Source organism: Borostomias antarcticus (genome assembly GCF_949987555.1).
Source record: "Borostomias antarcticus genome assembly, chromosome: 1".
Lineage (NCBI taxonomy): Eukaryota > Metazoa > Chordata > Actinopteri > Stomiiformes > Stomiidae > Borostomias > Borostomias antarcticus.
Window position 1 is genome coordinate 37,779,240 of NC_140234.1, and position 25,000 is coordinate 37,804,239.

At 47.3% G+C, this 25,000-nt stretch overlaps 1 protein-coding gene across 1 annotated transcript in view; it reads right to left on the reverse strand.

Annotated features, from left to right (window-relative positions):
* LOC311313002 (chloride channel protein 2-like) overlaps positions 1–25,000 on the reverse strand; it is a gene marked incomplete at its 5' end in the record, with an annotated part of 240,753 nt that overhangs the window by 63,484 nt on the left and 152,269 nt on the right. Inside the window, 6 exons of the mRNA XM_084443013.1 lie at positions 7,971–8,126; positions 11,485–11,569; positions 12,194–12,295; positions 18,092–18,176; positions 22,444–22,569; positions 22,827–22,905. Of these exons, the coding sequence (XP_084299139.1) occupies positions 7,971–8,126; positions 11,485–11,569; positions 12,194–12,295; positions 18,092–18,176; positions 22,444–22,569; positions 22,827–22,905 (633 nt within the window). The remainder of the gene's footprint in view (positions 1–7,970; positions 8,127–11,484; positions 11,570–12,193; positions 12,296–18,091; positions 18,177–22,443; positions 22,570–22,826; positions 22,906–25,000) is intronic.

A 25,000-nucleotide genomic window follows, 5' to 3' on the forward strand; every position in this document is an offset into this window, starting at 1 on the left:
AGGTGAATTATTCACTTTTGGAGATGCTTATGATTTATGATGTGATATGCATGTATGCCCTATACTTACCCTGGCCTGGCCTGGTTATGTCATGCTTACCTAAACTATACGTGTCACCTGGATATTCAATATGATATGGTAATGTCAGTGACGTAACATGCAGTTAGGTCCATAAATATTTGGACAGTGACATCATTTTGGCTCTGTACACCACCACAATGGATTTGAAATGAAACATTCAATATGCTTTAAGTGCAGCTTTAATTTGAAGGTATTTATGTACATAAAATTCAAATGTGGTACCCCCCTTTATAAGGGACCAAAAGTAATTGGACAAATTAACATAATCATGAATCAAATGGTCATCTTTGTGCGTGGCTGTAAGCCAGCACACCTAGGATAGCGTTTATCCGGTTATCACTCCCTTCCTCCCTCCGGACAATGTTGGCCTGCATTTCTCTGTTGGCACCACAAGAGGCAGTAGTCCCAGCACACAAAATCAAGGAGGACACCAAAATCAACCCGCCGATCTCCACTGCACAAGTAGAGTAGTGGTGAGAGCATTGGACTCCCACCCTGGAGACTGGGGTTCAAGACCCGGTGGGGATGACTTTATGGGACTATACCCCAAACCTCCACATGTTCATCCTTTCACTCCAACCGTTACCGCTTGCCTTCTAGGTCAGATCCTGTCCCAACCCCAACCCTTATTCTAACACCAACCCACACTATGGACTGGAAGAAGGACACCAAAACCAACCCGTCAATCTCCACTCCAAAAGTAGAGTAGTGGTGAGAGCATTGGACTCCCACCCGGGAGACCGGGGTTCAAGACCCAGTGGGGATGACTTTATGTTATCATCAGTGTAACTGCTTTAGCCACTGGCCGCTACCATTAATGTTATGGAAGCTGCTGCTAGTGGTTGTGAGCCCATGAGCTAACTGGCTATCCCGCTCTCATTGTGCTGGATTAGCATTGGAAGCATTGGAACTGATGTGTCCATAGTGACAGCTGATAGTGACAGCTCTTTGGATTTCACAGCAGTTGACAGCAATATATTCAAAATGCAAGTAGCACACTTGAAATGAATTCTAGACCTTTTATCTGCTCTTTGTAAATGAAATAACAAGGGAATAACACACCTCGCCATGGAACAGCTGAGCAGCCAATTGTCCAATAACTTTTTGTCCCTTAAAAAAGGGGGGACCACATATAAAAAAAATGTGTAGTTCCTACACCGTTCACCTGATTTGGATGTAAATATCCTTAAATTAAAGCAGCGAGTCTGCACTTAAAGCACATATTGAATGTTTCATTTCAAATCCATTGTGGTGGTGTACAGATCCAAAATGATGAAAGTTGTGTCAAATATCTATGGACTTAACTGTAATTGTGATTGGCCCCAATGCAAATCATTTTTTCAATGGCACCGGCATTATTCATAGAATTCATAGCATTGTGCATACACAGTAACCATGTAGATTGGAATTATGAATTATGATTTAATAATTCATAATTAATGTATATATATTCATGAATTATACATTCATATATGTTTTATTATTGAACTATCACTACCTTTAGTCAATTTAATGTATTACTTTTCAGTAAACTTACTGAAAAGCCCATCAGACCATCACGGGGGAGTGGCTATCCAGCTATTGATCCCACCCATTACCTGCATTTGGAAGGGCTGCTTTTTCCATGATTCTCCTTATACATGGAATACCTTACAACAGATTCTAAAGCTTGAGGTACTTCCTTCAGTCACAGAGTTTAAATCCATGGCTCTAGACCTATGTACTTCAATATGTAACTAACTTTTTGGCTCCGCCCAGGGGCCGCTGGTTGGGGGTATATTTTCAGTCTTGTGTGTTAGTTTGTTAGTTAGTTCGTCACATAGCAGGATTATACAAAAACTACCAGAACGATTTTCACGAAACTCAATTGAGGGATGTAGCATAAGCCAACTTAGAACCCATCCAAGAGACATGGACACTGACTGAACTAGTGCCCCTCTACCCCTCCCAGAGGCATGGACACTGGGCTAGTGCCCCTCTACCCCTCCCAGAGACATGGACACTGGGCTAGTGCCCCTCTACCCCTCCCAGAGACATGGACACTGAACTAGTGCCCCTCTACCCCTCCCAGAGACATGGACACTGAACTAGTGCTCTTCTACCCCTCCCAGAAGCATGGACACTGGGCTAGTGCCCTTCTACCCCTCCCAAAGGCATGGACACTGGGCTAGTGCCCCTCTACCCCTCCCAGAGGCATGGACACTGGGCTAGTGCCCCTCTACCCGTCCCAGAGGCATGGACACTGGGTTAGTGCCTGTCCTTTTTACCCCCCAGAGGAATGAACACTTGACTTAATTTCTGTGTACAGTTTTGTAACTTATGCCTTCTGTTATTGTCTGTAATGGCTGATTGCAAAAATTACACCAGTACACAAGTATGTTCAGTTGTGTTCATACTGTACATGACCACCTCTAATAAAAACCACTCAGTTACACCACCAAAAAGCTCACTCTTCAATGGTGCAAGTGTGCTATATTTATACTGAGGAGTGAGTTTAACCATTTCAACATGATTACACCAACAAAATGCATTAATGGGCGGAGCCTTGTGATCTCTAACCACCCTTTCTAGTTATTATTATATTACAATTATTATTATTATTATTATTATTATATGTTTTGTTTTTTTGTGTCTCTGTGTAAGCTTGTCATCACTGTAAACAAGGGAAACCTCAGTGCTTCAAAAGTATAAATAAAATTAAATGACCTGGCTGTGAGAAGTGTGAACAGCTCTGAATCTTTGAGGCCCTTTTTCTCTGCTTAGTGATTTCAGGTGTACCAACAGAAGCATATCTTATATTATATAAGCAATATTTGCAGATGCATGGCACATCCTCTGAATGCTTACAATTTACACTTTCATAATCTGTAAAAAGCTGAAAAATGACCTAGACAGACATCAGGACCAAACCTCTGGTGGCGGTCACAAATGTTATCACAGACAGATTAGGCTCCATTAGGGGCACATTTTCCAACATAAGAGAGGTAACTATTATATTGTAGACATGGCTATAGATTTCAATCCCTGATCCCACTCCATAACAAAGAGAAACCTGCAGTCACCCATTAGAGGCTCATCCTACGGGCCTTCCATTAGAGGCTCATTCTACGGGCCTTCCATTAGAGGCTCATCCTACAGGCCTTCCATTAGAGGCTCATCCTACAGGCCTTCCATTAGAGGCTCATCCTACGGGCCTTCCATTAGAGGCTCATCCTACAGGCCTTCCATTAGAGGCTCATCCTACGGGCCTTCCATTAGAGGCTGATCCTACGGGCCTTCCATTAGAGGCTCATCCTACGGGCCTTCCATTAGAGGCTCATCCTACGGGCCTTCCATTAGAGGCTCATCCTACAGGCCTTCCATTAGAGGCTCATCCTACGGGCCTTCCATTAGAGGCTCATCCTACGGGCCTTGCGCTCAGCAAAGTCATTAACAATCCTGCTCAAATCCAAATTCCTGGCTCTACTGAGAGTCTTTCTTGTGGAGCCGCATTCGATAACTGGGTATTATGAGTCTAATCTGTCTCCTTTAGTCAGTTTAGCAGTACACTCTCATCGCTCTCTTTTATCCTCCCTCTGTTGGGCTTGCTAAGCGTTATGCTGCTATCTTTAAGTTATGCAGCTCTTTTGCTGAACACTTGCTCAAACTTTTGAGGTTGAGAAACAGTTGACATTGTCCATGAAAGGTGTCATATGGGACCAAGGTCATTGGTATAGACAAATTAATTTAGCATAATCGCTTGGTTACTTTGAAGACGTGAACCGGTCGATGCTCGAGAGGGCCCAGCTCATGGATGTATTAATAGAACTGGATACAGCCACTCCATTCACTGAGCGCTATCACAAATGAAGCCCTATTGAACCGCGCCATCTTGGCAAATTTGTAGTCATTTGGCTATTTCCGGTGACTTTTGTACTTGCGCAGTTGTGCTTTTCTGGCTTTCCGGTGACTTTTGTACTTGCGCAGTTGTGCTTTTCTGGCCTACGCGCGTCCACGAACAAGTTCACGAAATGTAGACGTACGTTCCCGGCTCTCCCCGCTTTGATTTAGCAATGAAAACCGGCTTGCATATTAACCTGTTTTTGTCAAATATATCCATTGGAGACATTATTTTTTATCCTGTTTTAACAGGTTAATTATAGCTGAACATGTTTTGTTTGCTAGTAGATGGTATTTATTCCGTTCAAGATAACGTTATTGCAGCCAGGCTAAATTCCTCCAGGGAGCCAGTGACAGGCGAGTTGAAAAGCTTCACTCCCCGCCAGCAGGAGCTTTGGCCGCTGCTGCCGCATCTCGGATAACCCGCTGAGTTCGTGGCTACTATTTCACACTCGCCCTTGATCAATCCCAATACCGATCCATGGTAATAATGAATCAATCTTTCAGATCGGCAGTGCTGCATGCATTTTACAACATCATTGTTGGCTTTATTAACATAACCTACATTTATCTCTCTAACCTTAGGCTATCCATCTTACACCAGTCGGCCATTCGATATAGAAGCTAGAAGCGGTCAACGCCAACGTTGACTGAAAACACCCAAACTTAACCATGTAGGCTAATTATTGTGGATTGTTGAATGGCAGTGTATCGTTTCATCTTTATGCCTACATATCAACTCCTTTCCATTGTATGTGAATAAATTCCTGTTATTCTAAAAAAGATCCCGTTTCTGTCCATTTCTGGAAAAGACTAATAATTGCTGTCAAATGATCACTCCAGTTTATCACCGTATCCCACTACCATTTCAACTATGCACCGGAACCCAACCTATATCTGAACGATTGATTCATTATTACCATGGATCGGTATTGGGATTGATCAAGGGCGAATGTGAAATAGCAGCCACGAACTCAGCGGGTTATCCGAGATGCGGCAGCAGCGGCCAAAGCTCCTGCTGGCGGGGAGTGAAGCTTTTCAACTCGCTTGTCACTGGCTCCCTGGAGGAAGTTAGCCTGGCTGCAATAACGTTATCACAAATGTAATGAATACCTTCTACTAGCAAACAAAACATGTTCAGCTATAATTAACCTGTTAAAACTAAGATGCCTGGATAAAAAATAATGTCTCCAATGGATATATTTGACAAAAACAAGTTAATATGCAAGCCGGTTTTCATTTCATTGCATTTCACAGAACTTGTTCGTGGACGCGCATAGGACAGAAAAGCACAACTGCGCAAGTACAAAAGTCACCGGAAATAGCCAAATGACTACAAATTCTGCCAAGATGGCGCGGTTCAATAGGGCTTCACTTTAGATTTCGAATCCTGGGGGCTTGGCCCAGCTACAATAAAAAAGCGGAAAAAATCCCTTCCTACATTTTGTTATTGTTTGCATGTGCCCCTGGCAGCTTCTGTCCTCCGACGTGCTGAACCGTTGCATCATTGATATTTACGCCACTGTGCTCACCTGTACAGTTCGTCTCACCTGGATATTATATATGATGTCATGCTTACCTGTACAGTAAGTCTCACCTGGATACTAATGCTTAGTCATGTGGGAGGGGCCAGGTTTTCTAGCGCACAAGCACATGTACCTGCACGGAAGGGTATTCATTTGTTTTGTTTGTTTAAACTCCTAGAAAGTAATCAATTACTGTTGTATTTTACTTTCGCATAGGAACTCTCGGAATGCGTGTGGGAAGTGGCCATTACGCTTTTAGAATAGGAAGTCAGCGTACCTCTCTCCCTTTCTCGCTGTCTGGTGCTGTTTCATGGAACAGGAAGCACCGAAGCCAAACACCTGCATGTGTTCACGTCACTCCAGAAGGACGCTGACGCCGCAAGAGATGTTGATGCTGGAACAACACTTCCAGAGAGCTGACAGAGGGCGGCGTGGACTTCTCTCTGAGCCAACAGTGTTGGAGCCAGAGAGGAGGAGTCTCTCTCTCTCTCTCTATGCTGTGTAGGCGATGGGGCGTGTGTGTGTGCGTGTGTGTCAAGGTGGGTAGATGTGTTTGTGTGTTCTGTAAAGGATGTGGAAGGGTATTTGTGAGCGCCGGTGACTACAAAATGAATGTTTGCGTGTGTGTGTGTGTGTGTGTGTGTGTGTGTGTGTGTGTGTGTGTGCGTGTGAGAGTAGACTACTTATGGGACTCCTGGATGCATCAGAGAACATACAGCAAATACTACCCCTATCTTTGATGAGATTACACACCACCACTTACAGTAACTTCACACACACACGCTCACACGCACACACGCACACACGCAACACACGCACACACACACACACACACACACACAGAAAGAGAGAAAAACAGACGTCCCCAGGGGTAGTGACATTGGAAGACAGGAGGGATTGGAGCAGTGTGGTCACATGACTGACCATAGAGGTGTCTCATTACAGTAGAGGACACAGCAGGGACAGAGAGACAAGAGTGACACACACACACACGCACGCACGCACACGCACACACTGGTTTAGGGCACTGAAGGAATAAAAACTAGATTGCATACTGTGTGTGTGTGCGCACTTGTTTGTGTGCGTATGTGGGTGTGTGTCTACTTCAGAAATAGAGGAGCATGAAGGACTGCATAAAAATTTGATTTACAGAGTAATTTCAAAGTACCTGAGGGTTTTGAGTGAGCTTCTCTCACAAACTTTTTAGGGTTTGTGAGAGGAGACTGAGAACATGACAGTAGGAAAAAATGGAGAGAGAGAGAGAGAGAGAGAGAGAGAGAGAGAGTATATCTTCCATTACTGCAGCACAGATCATCACACTCAATCAGATCTCTCTCATGGTTAGATAACATCAGAGCGCACGCACACGCACACACACACACGCACATGCACACGCACACACACACACACACTCACTCACACACTAACGCTCCCCTCAGTCCCACCCACACAGCCACCCACGCACCAGTCGGGTACTAATCTAGCCCACGGCGAGGCCTCTCCTCTCCTCTCCTCTCTCTCTCTCGCTTTCTATCCAGGGACAGGATCTGATCAACACACTGGGATTCACACACAGCTCTGGGCCACACACACACACACACACACACGCACGCACAATGCGACTGAGGGAGGAGATTTACAGCAGGCTTCCTCTTTTATAAGAGAACTATTCATTTCAGCAGGGCGGATGGTTGAGGGGGTGAATAAAGGTTACAGGGAAGCAAATGAACTGACAGCGTGGGGGCCCGCCCCTCCACCTGCCCTCGTATCCCGCTGAGGAGGCTGGGTAATACTGTCAAATCCTGCTTCCTCGTCTCGTGATGAACCGATAGCTCTCAAAAACATATCCTGCTGAAGGCCGACTGCCAAAAGGCACCGGGGGGCCGGGTCTCAATACTTTTGAACGGTCACCTTTGCTTAAGGCCGACACGGAGAGAGAGGAAGGCCACAGGAAGGGAACAGCGGAGGGAGGGTAAACGGACTGCACTCATTCAAAGCGCTTTACAATGAAGGCCTCTCTTTCACCCATTCACACACACATACACACACCAATGGCGGCAGCTGCCATGCAAGGTGCCAGCCTGCTCATTGGGGGCAATTTGGGGTTCCGGTGTCTTTCTCAAGGACACTTCGACATGTCGTCAGGAGGAGCCGGGATTCGAAACGCCGACCCTACGATCGTTGGACGACCCGCTCTGCCTCCTGAGCCACAGCCGCCCCGGCTGGTGGGAAGAGGTGCGTTGGAAGAGGTAGAGGTCCGAACACAGGAAGGAGGAGGAGTAGAAGAGAGGAGGAGGAGGAGTAGAAGAGAGGAGGAGCAGGAGGAAGAGTGGAGAGGAAAGAAGAGAGGGAACGGGGAGGAACGGAAGAGAAAAGGACAAGCCGGGGTGAAAAACTAAGATCTTTCCTTCGCAATAATGACGGAAGATCAAAGAAGAGAAGAAAGAGGAAGCAATGACGATGATGATGATTGAGTATGTTTACCTTCATGACGATGAAGAGCACCAGGGTGACGAAGACGTTGACCTGCGGGTGCTTCCAGGCCTGGGAGTGGCCGATGTAGTCGAACTCCTCGGCGATGCCCTGCTTGGCCCAGGTCCGGTTGTCCAGCAGCGTCTGCAGGGACTCCTTCTGGGTCAGCTGGGGGGATGCACAGGAAGTGACATCGTGAGGCGACAGTTATAGTCAGAAGCCGGCAGACAGCAGCCGGCCTACAGTCGTTTCCGTGACCAGCTCCGTTTGTGTTTTGGTTTTCAACAAAATAAAGAACTTTTAATGTCATACAGTGGATTTTGCACAGGACATGGTGATGAGGCACACACACACAGTGACAGAAGTGACCACCAATTCAATTTTTCTCTGCGCTTAACCCATCCCGTCGTCCTTCCCCCAAGGGCAGCCGGGAGCAGACAGTAGGCAGCGTGCAGGGGACGCGCCCGGGGGCCAACCAAGTGCTCCTGTCCGTCTTCGCCAGGGACAGACAGGAAACCATTGTGAACATGGAGGAAACCCTTGTGAACACGGGGAGAACATGCAAATCTGCACGAGAGGCCCGGAGACCTTCTAGCTGTGAGGCGAGGGTACTAGGTACTACTACTGCCGCTCGTGAGCGATTTTGGGGTTCAGTGTCTTGCACTCTGGGGGCTGGGATGGAACAGGGGACCCTTTGATCCCCGGTCGGCCCCTCTACCTCCTGAACTATGTGCCGCCGTGTCTCGTTATGGTTAAATACCGAAGTGAACCGGGGAATAAGCTGCGAATGTCTCCCGCGTCCTAACTCTCTCCGCCCTTCCCTGTGAATGTCTCCCGCGTCCTAACTCTCTCCGCCCATGTCTCCCACGTCCTAACTCTCTCCGCCCTTCCCTGTGAATGTCTCCCGCGTCCTAACTCTCTCCGCCCTTCCCTGTGAATGTCTCCCGCGTCCTAACTCTCTCCGCCCTTGTGCGTCCACTTGTCCGCTATGCCTGCGTATATGTTGAAAGCCTGCAGCTTAAAGTCTGTATCAGGATAAGCACCAGAGCACCAGGATGAGCACCAGAGCACTTGGTGTGAAACGGGTGAGAAATATGTGTTTGAAAGGGGACCGGAAAAAATGATACTACAGTACAAAACCTGTTAGCGTAACAGGATAACAGGTATCCTTTCCCCCCTCATAAGCACGCCGGCGTACTGATATCTATATTTATACAACGGTATAGATCCGGTCCAGTCTCTATTGGTCAGTTTGCAATCCAGCCGTGGCGATAACCACGATATCCCCACGCTAAAATGGAATGTTCGCACATCCTTTAATATCAATCCACCTCTCATTAGTAGCTGTGGCAGTGTCCAGATCAATGTTTACAAAGATCTGCTGTAGCATTGTCGTTGCCTGGCAACGTTCCCTTTTTCAGCGGAAGTATCCGCAAATGATTAACAAATAGTTCCATTAAAAATACATTTTAAAGTTCGTATTGTCTTTCTTTTTGAAATATTGACGGATACATGTGGCAACCGTTGTATAAAAGCGTCGTGCCTAACCACTCCCGCTAGCCGTGGCGATATCCGTGCCATCCCACTGCTTCTCGTTCCATAATGCTTTAATATACAGTATATGTATAACCTGAAGGAGAAGTCTGAGTGGTTTTCCAGTGGAACTTCATCTCATGCAGGGAGAGCGTAATGCCAGGCTGATGTGAAGCGGCTCGGATGGCTGAGAGGCGTTAATGTACCCGTTTTGGAAATAGGGATAGGTAAAGGGGTGCTAACGCTGTGTGAAATGCACTGAAGTTTGTGTGTGTGGTGTGTGTGTGTGTGTGTAGTGTGTGTGTAGTGTGTGTTTGTGTGTGTAGTGTTTTTAGGGAGCAGTGCTGAATCTTGTACCCAATCAGCATGACACATGTCCTGTACCTGGAATGGAGGCACTAACTGCTTGTCTAATTTTCTGAATTTTGTCAGTGAAGAATGAGGCAAATTCATTGCAGGCCCTGGTGGATAGAAGTTCAGAGGCTTCTGACACAGGAGGGTTTGTCAGCCTATCAACAGTGGCAAACAAAGCACGCGCATTGTTATGGTTTTTGGTGATGATGTCAGAAAAGAAGGTCTGCCGGGCATTTCTCAGCTCCATATTATAAATGCGAAGTCTCTCTTTATAGATGTCATAATGAACATGGAGATTTGTTTTTCGCCACCTGCGTTCAGATTTTCGACACTCTCTCTTTTCTATTCTGACCAGCATGGCGTTTCTCCATGGAGATCTTCTCTTACCAGAGATCACTTTCAGCTTAGTGGGCGCAACGGCATCAATAATGTTTGTAATTTTAACATTGAAATTATCTACAAGCTCGTTGACTGAGCTTGTTGTAGTGGCATTAGTCACTCTTAAAGGACAATGCTCGTTTTTGGCAACCTGGACCTTATTTACGACATATTATCAGAAGTTTGACTCACCGAGATCACTTTTGTGTAGTTCGGAGGCCTGTAGAAGAAATTCAAAATCCAGCGCGAGCCAGTATATCCATGTAATGGCGGTGATCGGGGCAACGAGAATGCAGTTTCTCAAAATCTATTTTCGGCCGCTAAACGGTTGTTTTCATCAATCAGATTGGATGAATCGACAGTTGAGATTCCTCAAAGCGAGGCATTGTTGTGGTTTTCAAATACGGGGTCTTTAGCCTCTGTAATATGATCTTTACACGCCTTTCCCCACTTGCTCCAGCACGCATGCGCACAGGCCAGCGCGCAGACTGGCTATTCTCCGGCTACACTCGCGGCTCAAAACGATATGGACGTCCGTCATATTCTAATTCATTTTCTAGATCCTCTAAATCTGACAAATATTCAGCCATATTGCACACAATATTCTAGGCACCAACAATCCGATCGTAGCGCAGAGAATGTGAGTTGGAGTGTAGCCGGAGAATAGCCAGTCTGCACGCTGGCCTGTGCGCATGCGTGCTGGAGCAAGTGGGGAAAGGCGTGTAAAGATCATATTACAGAGGCTAAAGACCCCGTATTTGAAAACCACAACAATGCTTGTCAAAAACGAGCATTGTCCTTTAACCACCATGGACCACAATCACACACACATACACACGCACACACACACACACACACGCACGCACACACACACACACGCACACGCACAAACATGCACACAAACGCACACGCACACGCACACACGCACACTCCTTCAGTCTCCTCCATCCTCTCTCAGTCTCTCTGTCTCAGGTGACTCACATCCTCCAAGCCAAAGGGCACTGTTCTCATCTAGAACCTTCATGTATGTACAGTACACACACATACGCATATGCACACAAACACAAACACACACACACACAAACACACACACACACACACCAAGATGCGCCTCGTGTCATTTCTGCATCGACACCCATATGACATAAGGTGTGTAGTGGCCACATAGTGTAGAGACATGCTGTCTCTAGAGACATGCCGTGTCTGGATGCCACCTCTTCCCTGGGTCCCGTTAGCGCCTGTCGGCCGAGGAGGAACTGACCTTGCCAGCCATGAATTGTCCAAACCCGGGGGGAAAGGTTAGTGTGGACACCAGCAGAGTCACCAGAGCTGGATACAGCAAACGCCTGAGAGAGAGAGAGAGAGAGAGAGAGAGAGAGAGACAAATGAAGAGAGATGCAAAAAGAGAGAGATAGAAGAGAGGGGAAGAAGGGAAAAGAGTGGAGTAGAAAGTGCATTTTAGTAGCAGTTTGATAAGATAAGCAAGCAAGTAGCATTTTGATAAGATAAGGTTATTTACGACCATACAGTACACAACGGTCCATATCAACATTTGAATCACTCGAGATATTAGAACTCATTGCATTATGTCACAGCTAACCATATACAGTAATGGATCCATTATATGATTACAGTAGCTGTGACATGAGCAATGAGCCCTAATATCTCAAGTGCACAGTCTTTGAAAACATTTATGTGCACTGTTGTATATGATTGTAAATAACCTTATATCAGTATAAACTAGCACATTCTCTTTAATCACTAAATGCCCCCAAAAGCGTTAAATGGGCGTGACTGAGTACTGCCAAGTTAACGGCATTCGCCACTGAAGAGAGGCTGCATGGCGCCTGCTAATCCGTGTGTGTGGGAGTAAGTAAAGGCCATCCATTAATAAAGGTCTAACATGACGAATGGGTCTCTCTCTAGGACCCAGCGTCGCGCCAGCAGGCAGGGACAGCGTCATCACTCACTTCTTCATGAGGAACTTGTTGATGGCCTTCTGTTTCCTGATGAACTGGACGATCAGCCGGTTCAGGTAGACGAACAGAGCCCCGCCGAAGCCACTGGCAATGCTGGAGGGAGGGAGGGAGGGAGGGAGGGAGGGAGGGAGGGAGGGAGGGAGGGAGGGAGGGAGGGAGGGAAGGAGGGAGAGGAGGGAGGGAGGGAGAGGGGGGAGAGAGAGGTACAGTAGAACAATCAAGAGGGATTCTTCAACAGTATATGTTAGTGTTGAAGTATGTGTTGAGGTTGCAGGCTGCTAAGCTCAGCGCAGGTGTGTTGAGGCAGGTGTGTTGAGGCAGGTGTGTTGAGGCAGGTGTGTGGAGGCAGGTGTGTGGAGGCAGGTGTGTGGATGCAGGTGTGTGGATGCAGGTGTGTGGATGCAGGTGTGTGGAGGCAGGTGTGTGGATGCAGGTGTGTGGAGGCAGGTGTGTGGATGCAGGTGTGTGGAGGCAGGTTTGTGGGTGCAGGTGTGTGGAGGCAGGTCAGGTGTGCGGATGCAGGTGTGCGGATGCAGGTGTGTGGCTGCAGGTGTGTGGATGGAGGTGTTTGGATGCAGGTCAGGTGTGCGGATGCAGGTGTGCGGATGCAGGTGTGTGGATGCAGGTGTGTGGATGCAGGTGTGTGCGGATGCAGGTGTGTGGATGCAGGTCAGGTGTGCGGATGCAGGTGTGTGGATGCAGGTCAGGTGTGCGGATGCAGGTGTGCGGATGCAGGTGTGCGGATGCAGGTGTGCGGAGGCAGGTGTGTGGAGGCAGGTGTGTGGGAGCAGGTGTGTGGATGCAGGTTTGTGGGTGCAGGTGTGTGGATGCAGGTCAGGTGTGTGGATGCAGGTAAGGTGTGTGGATGCAGGTTTGTGGGTGCAGGTGTGTGGATGCAGGTGTTTCGAGGCAGGTCAGGTGTGTGGGTGCAGGTGTGGGGAGGCAGGTCAGGTGTGCGGATGCAGGTGTGCGGATGCATGTGTGTGGATGCAGATGTGTGGATGGAGGTGTGTGGATGCAGGTCAGGTGTGCGGATGCAGGTGTGTGGATGCAGGTTTGTGGATGCAGGTGTGTGGAGGCAGGTCAGGTGTGCGGATGCAGGTGTGCGGATGCAGGTGTGTGGATGGAGGTGTTTGGATGCAGGTCAGGTGTGCGGATGCAGGTGTACGGATCCAGGTGTGTGGATGCAGGTGTGTGGAGGCAGGTGTGTGGAGGCAGGTGTGTGGGTGCAGGTGTGTGGATGCAGGTGTGTGGATGCAGGTTTGTGGATGCAGGTGTGTGGATGCAGGTTTGTGGGTGCAGGTGTAAGGATGCAGGTCAGGTGTGCGGATGCAGGTGTACGGATGCAGGTGTGTGGATGCAGGTGTGTGGAGGCAGGTGTGCGGATGCAGGTGTGTGGAGGCAGGTCAGGTGTGTGGATGCAGGTCAGGTGTGCGGATGCAGGTGTGCGGATGCAGGTGTGTGGATGCAGGTCAGGTGTGCGGATGCAGGTGTACGGATGCAGGTGTGTGGAGGCAGGTGTGTGGATGCAGGTGTGTGGATGCAGGTTTGTGGATGCAGGTGTGTGGATGCAGGTTTGTGGGTGCAGGTGTAAGGATGCAGGTCAGGTGTGTGGATGCAGGTGTGTAGGTGCAGGTTTGTGGGTGCAGGTGTGTGGATGCAGGTCAGGTGTGTAGATGCAGGTTTGTGGGTGCAGGTTTGTGGATGCAGGTGTGTGGAGGCAGGTCAGGTGTGTGGATGCAGGTCAGGTTTGTGGATGTAGGTTTGTGGGTGCAGGTGTGTGGATGTAGGTGTGTGGATGCAGGTCAGGTGTGTGGATGCAGGTGTGTGGAGGCAGGTCAGGTGTGTGGATGCAGGTGTGTGGAGGCAGTTCAGGTGTGTGGATGCAGGTCAGGTGTGTGGATGCAGGTGTGCAGATGCAGGTGTGTGGGTGCAGGTGTGTGGATGCTCTCTGGTCATTCTTCTGACTGCATAATTAACTCAATCATTGTCAAATACTCCAGCATAAGTGATGAACGCATGACAAGGGAGATTTATACAGGCTGCATTGCCAGTCTTTGGAATGTGTGTGTGTGTGTGTGTGTGCGCAGGATTGCCGACCCAATTCAAATTTGTGATTTGCTGTCCGGAAAATTGACATGAAGATGCATCCAATGTGGCAAAAACTCATCATTATCAACTAACTACAATACGATCTGACAGCCTTTATTGATCCCCGGGGGGGAAAGGTGGTGGTCACACAGCACCAGCAGGAAACGAGTACTAGAAACAGACAGGATATGGCAGTGTACTGTACTGAAAGAGACAATATACAATCAAATAAATACAATAAGTGTGTAACAAGTGTCTCAAAAAAAAGTCAACTACTCAGACTGCATGCCAGAGAAGGCCCATCTGGAGCCTGTTTTATTTGTAATGAATTAAACATAGCAAAGTCTGCCCGTGTATATGTGTGTGTGTGTGTGTGTGCGCGCGTGTGAACTGTATGTGTGTGTGTGTGTGTGTGTGTGTATGGTGTGGTATGTGTGTGCGTGTGGTGTGGTATGTGTGTGCGTGCCTGTGTGTGTATGATATGTGTGCGTGTGTGTGTGCCTGTGTGTGTGTGTGTGTGTGTGGTGTGGTATGTGTGTGTGTGCCTGTGTGTATATGATATGTGTGCGTGTGTATGTGCCTGTTTGTTTGTGTGTGTGTGTGTGTGTGTGTGTGTGTGTGTGGGGGGGGGGGGGGGGGGGGGGGGGGGGGAGGGACGTAGGAATGGTAACTTGGAGTCTCTGGGGGTGTACAGACTGAATCTAATTTCCTGCATTTCTATTCCCGCATTCACAGATCAATTTTGAAGGATTTAATACTGCAGCCCCGGTGGCACACCCTCCCCCTAGCTCTCTCCCCACCCTGGCTGTGTGTGTGTGTGTGTGTGTGCGTGTGTGTGGGCGTGGCTCCAGTGCTCAGCTTGATCACATCATTCAGTCCACCTGCGGTTCATCACTCCATCACGCCCTCTCCCTCTGTGTGCTCGGGCTGTGCTCACTGACTAGTTGACTAATAGCTTTTTCCTGCTTTCCAGTTCCAAACCCTGGTTCCTGCCAGTCCACCTGCCCTGTCTGTCTGTGTCTGTCTATCTGTCTGTCCAGCCCATCTGTCTGCCTTGTCTGTCTGTCTGTCTGTCTGTCTGTCTGTCTGTCTGTCTGTCTGTCTGTCTGTCTGTCTGTCTGTCTGTCTGTCTGTCTGCCTGCCTGCCTTGCCTTCCCAGCCTGCCTGCCTGCCTGCCTGCCTGTCTGTCTGTCTGTCTGTCTGTCTGTCTGCCTGTCTGTCTGTCTGTCTGTCTGTCTGTCTGTCTGTCTGTCTGTCTGTCTGTCTGTCTGTCTGCCTGCCTGTCTGTCCAGCACGTCTGTCTGTCCAGCCCGTCTGTCTGCCTATCTGTCTGTCTGTCTGTCTGTGTCTGTCCTGCTGACCACATGCCCATACCTCTTCATTAAGACTCTGTTCACTGACTTGTTACGTAGCTCTGACCGTTAGCACCTGGCGCACCGTTAACACCCTTACTTCTTGTTTTTGAACCATCAGTAGTGATTCTGAATCCAGGCGGCAGCTGTGGTGGTGTGGGCGGCCGGTGAAGGTGTGTGTGAGCGTCGGCGTTTACGACCGTGTACAGTATGAAAAGTGTGTGTGCGTTCTCAACCCCTGAGCGCCGTCTTCACAAACCATGGGTGGTGGACTGCAGCCTGCGAGGCTGAGAGGAGTTTACCAGACGGCCTAGTGGCCCGGCGGAGAATGTAGCACAGGAGAACTCTCCCTGCGTCGTCTCTGCCCTACTTGACTGAAACACTGACCGACTTTCACCATGGAGATCTACTGGTGGAGTGGAACGATACACTCACACAAACCAGGACATGCTCGTCTACACACACACACACACACACACACACACACACACACACTTGCGTTCACACACACAAACGTAAACGCACACACGCACACAAAAAGAGGGGTTTTGTTCTCCCTAGGAGCGTACGCAGAGTTAGACATGGGGGTGTTCTTTCATCTGGGGGGAGAGATACAGGAGGATGAGGAGAGAGCGGGAGGAGAGATAGAGGAGGAGGAGGAGAGAGAGTCCAAGAGAGAGAGAGAGAGAAAGAGAAAGAGCTAGAAGGGCTCTGGCTCTATCCACTGCCTTGGAAAAGCCCTCAAGCTAAAGAAGGTTAAAATCAGACATCCCAAGTGCACTCTCTAGCTAAAATATCCACCAAGGCTATCCTCAACACCTTCCAGAGCACATCGAGGCTATGCTAACAGGCAACTAAGAAGCAACTAACCAGCCAATGGAAAACAGGCTTCAGTTAGAAAAACAGGTTTTCTGTTCTTTTTACATTAACAAATGGCAGATCTGAAATGGTGGATCATACACTACAATAGGCCGAACATGAAATAAATTATGCCTATTTGAATGTTGCACTTTTGAGAACTACATTTTGAGAAAAAACACATCAAAGATTGGTCAAGGATATCACAAAACTCTCATTGTCAGGGATAATCCTAAGCAATCATTGGAAACTCATTGTGGTACTGTATAACAATTAGTATTGAAAAATCAAACATGCCAACGTGAAAGAATACTAATGACACATGAACACATGCATGCTGTTCTGGGTATTTAGCAGGGAGGAGGTAATGAATCAATCAGGAACCACTCACAGCTCTCCATTCACCCTCCTTCCTAATGTCTTTTCATTAAAGGAGTAGTAAAGCGAAAATACATGTTTAGACCTGTTTTAAGGTTACTTATGATCATATACAATGGTTCATATCAAAATGTTGACAAAACTAGCACTTTTGAGAAAGTTGATAATTGCTCTACCACTGTTTTGGTCATACAATGGATGTGGGTGGGCACCTTGAAAAATCTTTCAAAAACATGTTAAACTCTCGATTTCAAAGACAAGAAGCTCACCGAGGGGGTAATTGGTGTCCGTTGGTGTTCTGACATCAAATTCGCTGCAAAGTATGAATCCTGTAGGGTTTTATTGATACTTTTATGAAACCCATTGACTTGTATTGACGCGACCGTTGTAGATGTGTAGATCAATCCGCAGAGGGGATTCAGGAAGCGGAACTACTTACGGTAGCTATTGTTATTGTTTATGTTGCTAGGCTACCTAGTTTGTGGAGGTTTACACACTATGTGCTGCGACTGAATAGTTCTATGCTAAATATTTAAAAAAGCCTTTCCAGATGAACTAGAATCTTGTCTTTGAAATTGAGAGTTTAACATGTTTTTTGAATGATTTTTCACGGTGCCCACCCACATCCATTGATCATAAGTAACCTTAAAACAGGGCTAAACATGCATTTTCCCTTTACTACTCCTTTAAGCTATTGTCAAACAGCATTTCTTTTTTTATTGTATTAGAAGAATGACAAGTGGCATGTGTGTGACTATGCTGTAATACTTCATTAGCACCCCTTTTACGGTTTAAGATGTTTCGACCAATCAAAATGTGTAATTTTGATGCATAAACTGCCTCTATGTTCCCTGGACCAATAACTCTTTTTTGTGAGGTAGCCTACTTTTGTTTTGATGCAGATCTGGCCATTCATTGCAATTCTGTCAAGAATGTTCATTGATGCCAGATCTGAATATGGACAAATATAATAAGTGGAAAATTGACAAACAAAGGCTATGAGCTCAAAATAATAAGGATGGCAAAAAGCATTTTAACAGAGGTACAGAGAGGGAGGGAAACTATATTAGCCAAATAACATTTGAATCACAACAACAGTTTCGCCATCAAAATATACTATGACATTTGTAAATATTAAATCTCTCAAAGAGATCATTTTTGACCAAAAATGATGAGATGTCCACATGCACACGCTGGCCTGTTTGCTTACCCAATGACAGCGAAAGCAGGAAGTTCCTGGAGGTCAAAGGGGAAGTCCAGGCGGAAGCGTGTCTTGAAGAGAGCTGTGATGGTCTCTGTGGAGAGAGGTCAGAACAACACAAACACAAGGTCACACTGAAAACCCACTGTGGTTACGTAGTACTTTATTAGCCACTTTCACACCAGAAAGCCCCACTACTTTTAGTTCCTGGAACTAGTTCCTAGAACTAACAAGCACAAATTCACAATAGCGGCAGACACATGTGGATGTGCTGTGCGCATGTGCAGCCAGACCCAATTTCTGTGGACCAACCGACCAACTAGCCAACTGACAGAGCGAGCTAAAGAGCAGCTACTGTAGTCACAGCTAACAAGAAAGATGGTCAAAATGGTCAATTTATTAGCATAAAGTGCTAACTTTATAATTCCACAAATCACACAATTGTTAACGAAACAACTTGTCCTTAACAAGCTTGATGGATAGAATACTCAAGAATACACGATGACTGAATCCAGTTAAGCGTTCATGAAAAGATGAGTTTTAAAGCACTATATTAGCATTAGGATCTCAATTTGGTCAAATTTCAAATGCCTGCCATTTCCTTGTTTTTTGAGGTATGCCATTCTTTGACAAATGCTTGCTTCCTTGACAAGGAACATGATAGTAGGCTACCCATGCCAGTCAGTTTCAAATCCCTAGATTATTGTTGTAAAAGGTTATAAGCACTTGAAAATTATATCCAAATGTGTTTTTAAAATGCCAATTTCTCTACCATCTTGGATTGGATTTATTAGCTGTTTACACGGAGACATGCACCATACATGTACATGTGAAATTTCAGACCAGCCAGTATGAGGAGTTGCTTTTTATAAGTTTTGCTAAATTTTCAGCCTACAGAAAAATCCATCATAGCGGACCGTATAGGTTCTAGAGTTGATCTAAAAGTGCTTTGGACAAAATCGTCAGCTAAATGACTTTAATGTAATGTAATGAGGCAAATTTGTTCCCCATGAGGAAATACATAAGTATACAGTACCAAGTTTCATACATTTTTGTCAAACGGTGTGGAAATGCCAGCATTTTGAAATTTGCGTTTTGAATCAGTTTTCAGTTGAATCATGGTCATTCTTTCTGGCATAGTTACTCATGGTCTCTTGTCGACCGGCCGACCGACAGAGTGAGCTATAGAGCTGCTGGTTGCAGGTAAGAAGTTCGGGACCCATAGTAGTTTGTGTTCACACAGCGGGGTAGACAGACTGACTGACAGACTGACTGTTACTGAAGCAATAACTAATTTGAGGGTTGTGGTACTGTATATGGCCTTGTTGTACAGTTTGATGGCAGCTGGCACAAAGGAGCATAGAAACCGGTCTGTTCTACGCCTGGGGGGGAGGAGCCTGTCACTGAAGGTCCTCCTCATCTGCTGCAGATCATCATAGAGGAGATGGGAGTGGTTGTTAAGGATGGACAACAGTCTGTCTCTTGTCCTCCTCTCCACCACTGCCTCCAGGCTGTCCAGTCCCTGCCCAACAACAGAGCTGGCTTTCCTCACCAGCTTGTTTAGTCTGTTGGACTCCCCGACCGTTGCATTGTTCCCCCAGCACACCACAGCAAAGAACAGCACACTGGCCACCAGAATATTCTGAGCAACCTGCCCCACTCGGCAAAAGACCTGAGCCTCCACAGAAAGAACAGTTTGCCTTGACCCTTCCTGTATAGGGCCTCGGTGTTCTCTGACCAGTTCAGCTTGTCATTTAGGTGGACCCCCAGGAACCTGCATGAGTTCGCCATCTCCACCACCACCTGATGGTGACAGGGGTTGGGTAACGCCTCCTGCATCGACGGAAATCCACCACCAGCTCCTTGGTCTTGGTGGTGTTGAGCTGGAGGTGGTTCTCCTCGGCCCTGCACTCAAATCTTTCAACCAAACCTCTGTACTCTGCTTCATCATCTCCACTGATGCAGCTAACGATGGCGGAGTCGTCCGAGAACTTCTGGAGATGGCATGTCCCAGAGTTGTGTTGGAGGTCTGCAGTGTCATCTGGTGGGTCCCAGAACTGGGTAAGCCAGGACCAACGAAGCACGCACGTGCAGTGCGCACAATTTTTTCGCTTTCAAAGCATGCCCTGATGGGCGGTTTCACAGTACCAGAAGGGCGCTGAGCAGTGGCATTTTTATATGTAAAAAACATACAGGAAAACTACAGTAGCCTAGGCTACTGATGTTTTTTAACACGTCAACAAAGGCCAATAATTTGAGAGCGAGCGAATAAGAGGACAATATTTAGGCCGAAACAACCAAGCTTTTAGGGACACACTAAATAAACTACAGAGCCATTATATGACAACAATAGCCAAGCACCACGCAGAGGAATGGACGATAAAATACACCCCCTTAGGGCACAGCACTCAATAGCCTACGCCCCTACTTCACTAATCAGTGTTTAGGCTACTACTAGGCTACTAGCCCTATTAGCCCACCGCTCCAGGAAGCAGGAAGTTCACGCTCTCGAGTGCTGATTAAATCTAGGCAAAGCAAAACGCACAGCCATAACAACTGGTAATTAATCACAAAAGCCCTACCTTATATCGTAACCCAAACTCGTTTAATCCACTTCATTTTGGAATCAACTTTCAACAAATACTCAAGATCTCCGTTTCCCATGTTCATTGATGCTAGCTAGATAGCTAAAGTGGGTAATGTGATTGACAGGTGACATGAATGACGGGACAGTCATGACAAGTTTTGAATGGATAAACCGTCCTAATGTTAAAATTATCAATGGGTATTCCAATGTAAGCACATTGAGAACTGGCTTACCTTACGCCCACTTTTAAGCATTTTGGCAAATGACAGATTAGGTTACATTTCGACTGATGACGACATTATTCACGGTTTTGTATGTGTGGGCTAATTTGATTGGCTGATTTTTCACTCGGTCTTGATTTCCGTAAGCCAGAATCATTTTACCTGGCCTACAATGTTAAGTGAATAACTAGCTAGTAAGACCGGTGTCAACGGACCGTAACGTGGACTGTATTTTCATGAGGACTGTAGGGGGCGACGGAGCACTACCAAAACGCTAAACACGGATGAAAATGAAGCAATATGGCAGAATACAAGACGCATTTAAGTCAAAAACAGTCTGAAAGTCGATTTTCGTGCCTTCTTTCACTATAAGATGGCGCAAAAAACAAGTTTTATTTGGATGTCTATAGGTAAGCCAGGCTTACCCTGGCTTATAGGAGCAATCGCCACTGGAGGTCTGTGGTTTACAGGGTGAAGAGGAACGGTGACAGTACAGTTCCCTGGGGGGCTCCAGTGTTGCTGGTCACCACCTCTAACTGGCTACCCTGCAGGCTAACATATTGTGGCCTGTCAGTTAGATAGTCAGTCATCCAGGCCACAAAGGTCTCGGTCCACCTGCATGGCGAAGAGCTTCTCTGCCAGCCGAGGAGGCTGGATGGTATTGAAAGCACTGGAGAAGTCAAAGAACATGACTCTCACTGTGCGCCCCAGCTTCTCCAGATGTGCATAAGCTCTGTGCACACCGATATTGGCCTGGTACGCGAACCGCAGGGGGTCAAGGGAGTAGAGGAGGAGCTGCAGGACCAATCTCTCAAAGACCTTCTTGACGTGTGACGTCAGAGCCACAGGCCTGGAGTCATTAAGGGCACTAGGACGTGCCTTTTTGGGCACCGGAACAATGCAGGAGGTCTTCCAGAGTTAGGGCACTATCTTCAGCCTGAGGGAGAGGGTGACTAGGTGCTGGAAGACTCCAGCCAGTTGGCGGGCACCCGTTTTCAGCACCCTAGGGCTGATGTTATCCGGGCCCATGGCTTTCCTGATGTGGAGCCTCGACAGCTCCTTCCTCACCTTTTTCTCGATATGGATAGCCTGGTGGGGTCGGGGGGAGGTGATGGAGTGGGCGGGGAGAGGGGAGTTGGGGATGGGGCACGTTGTCCATGCCAGACTTCCTGGTCCCTGAGATTTTTCACAGCACATCCCACACCTCTCTGGGGTTGTTGTTCTCCAATTTACCCTCAATCTTCCCTCTGCACATGCACTCAGCCCTTCTCAGCTCTCTCTTCAGCTCCTTCTGGGCCAGCTTGACTCCCTCACTGTCCTTAGCCATGAAGGCTCTCTTCATCATATTGAGAAGGGCTTTGATGTCCTTACTGATCCACGGCTTGTTGTTGGCATAGCATCGTACCCTCTTCGTTGGCAGAGGAGCTATAGGCCACTGGCGCACATCAGGTCCAGTATGTTATTTTCCCTGGTGCTGCACTTCACGTACTGAGTGACAGGCAGCCTTCACTCACACACACACACACACACACATGCACGCACACACTTTTTACCCTCATCTTTGTTCCAGACGGCCAGCACTCTGAAGATGAAGGCACTGAAGGTCGCAGCGAAGAACCCTCTCCAATAGTTCCTCACCGCGAAGAATGTTGACGTTACCTCAATACTGAAGAGCACACCTACAGCACGCACGCACACACACACACACACGCACACACACACACACACACACACACACACACACACACACACACACACACACACACACACACACACACACCACATGTTGACCCAGTTACAGTAGATAAACCTCAAAACGTTTCTCTGCAGGCTCTACTTTGCCCTACGTGGAGATGTTGTCAGTTTATAACCACCCAATAGCTGGTTGTGGCCATTTGTGATTGGACAATAGGGTGTCAGTCAAAGCTACGCTCACCTCCTATTGGTGCAGCGAAACAGCAGCCAACCCCCACAGCACAGGCTGCTGCCAGCATCTCAATGTTCCTGGACTCATTCTGCAACACAACAAAAGGAAGTGTGTTAACACACACGCACGCACGCACACACACACAAACACAAACACTCAGCCAAGGCTGACCATGTATACCGTTTCTATTCAGTTAACACACATCACAACATATGGGTTGAATCAAGCAATGAAAAATTGACACAATGTTACATGAGTGAAATAGATTGGATATAGTTATGACACTGTTTGGGGGGGGGGGGGGGGGGGGGTGATGGTATTTGGAGTCTGGAGATGGGCGAGTAGTCGGGGATGCTGGGAAATGAAGTTCTGGCATCACCCCTGGGCTTAGCTGGTTTCCTATAAGGCCGGGCTCCTATATAAGCAGCAATGTAAGTGAGACAGAAAGCTCTGTGAATGAGTGTTTGTGTGTGTACTGTGTGTGTGTGTACTGTATGTGTGTGTGTGTGTGTGTGTGTCAACTCTAGAGTATAAGAGCAGACTAGGACAATAAACATGGAGCCTAGAAGCTACCGCTACGTCTGCATGCACACACCAAGGGGCCAGGCTGCCATTTACTTCCTGAAACATTGATCAGCGCCATCTTGCCAAAATCGACCCCTTTTGACATGCGCATTTGTGCTTTTCTCAGACCCCGCCGCGTTCACAAACAGTTTGCACCATGCAATATTATTTGCATCATTTTTTTTATTATTTAACAATGCTAATGCAGGGACATGCAATACAGCGGGGAGAGCGGTGAACGCGCATTAAAATCCACATGAACGTGTAAACTTCATGGGTCAACAAATCACGTGATTAAAACATGAGAAAAGCACAACTGCGCATGCCTGTGACCCGAGAAAACACAACTGCGCATGTCAAAAGGAGTCGGTGGCCCTGTTCAAAAAAAGCTTCACTCTCAAGAACGAGGCGTCAACGTAGCCACCGCATCCAGTTCTATTAATACATCCATGGCACACACGCACGCACACACACACTAATAGAAGGGGAGGAAGAGAGACAGAGGGTAATAGGAGGGAGAAAGATAAAGGGGAGGCAGAAAGACAAGAAGGGAGAGAGAGAGAGGGAGAGAGAGAGAGAGAGAGAGAGAGAGAGAGAGAGAGAGAGAGATTAAGAAGCACAGAAGCCTACTTTAATAGAGGAGTGCGCTTCACCCACAAGACTTTGGCGGTTTGGCTCAAAGTCGAATCAATCCCCCAATCCCTCCCGCTCCTCATACGAGCGCGCACGCATGCACACGCACACACACCACCACTACGGTGTGTCCATGTTGAGAGAGGGAGAGAGAGAGATACAGCTCACATGCTCATCCTGGAGAGAGAAGAGAAAGAGGGAGGTGAGAGGTAAATATTCCATCTCTCTCTCTCTCTCCCTCCTCCTCCTCCTCCATCTGTCCCCCAAGGCTCGAATGGAGAACATCCTGTTCCTCTCTTTGCTCCGTCCTCTCCTCACTCCACTCCTCTCTCTCCAACTTTCCAATCTGCAATTCTGCATTCCTCTGGGGCACAGATTGATGATGTATGTGTTACACTAGGCTGTCTCTGTCAAGTCAAATTAAAATCCTGGTGTTTGGTGGAGGTAAATAGCCAGTGTGTGTGGATGTTCAGTCTAACAGCCCTGACTGCTGTTGATTTCCGGTGGACAAAGGAGCTCGATTGGAGACAAACTACAAACAGACTGGGGAAGTAGCGGTGCGCCCAGCTCGCTCACACACACACACACACTCTCACACACACACACACACACACACACACACACACACACACACGCACGCGCACACACACACACACACACACACACACACACACCCAATCGCTTTCTCTCTTCACAGAGGGAAAGATGGAACGGCTTTACTGCCCTACAAAGGCTAAAGACCTTAACTCGCCAGAGTGCAGAACTGAGAAAAATGACTTTAAAGTTTTTTTGTTGTCCAGCCAAATCTATTGTAGGTAGGATATTGAAAATTTGGCAATTATTTGTTTTTCTATGAATTAATTTATCTACATAAAAATATTTAGTTCAAACTTGACCTTTGACCCTTATTTGGAAGTTACTGTACTCTGCCTTTGCATTGCCTGTAAATAATACGGAGTCATGCCAAGGCAAAAGGCAGTAACTTC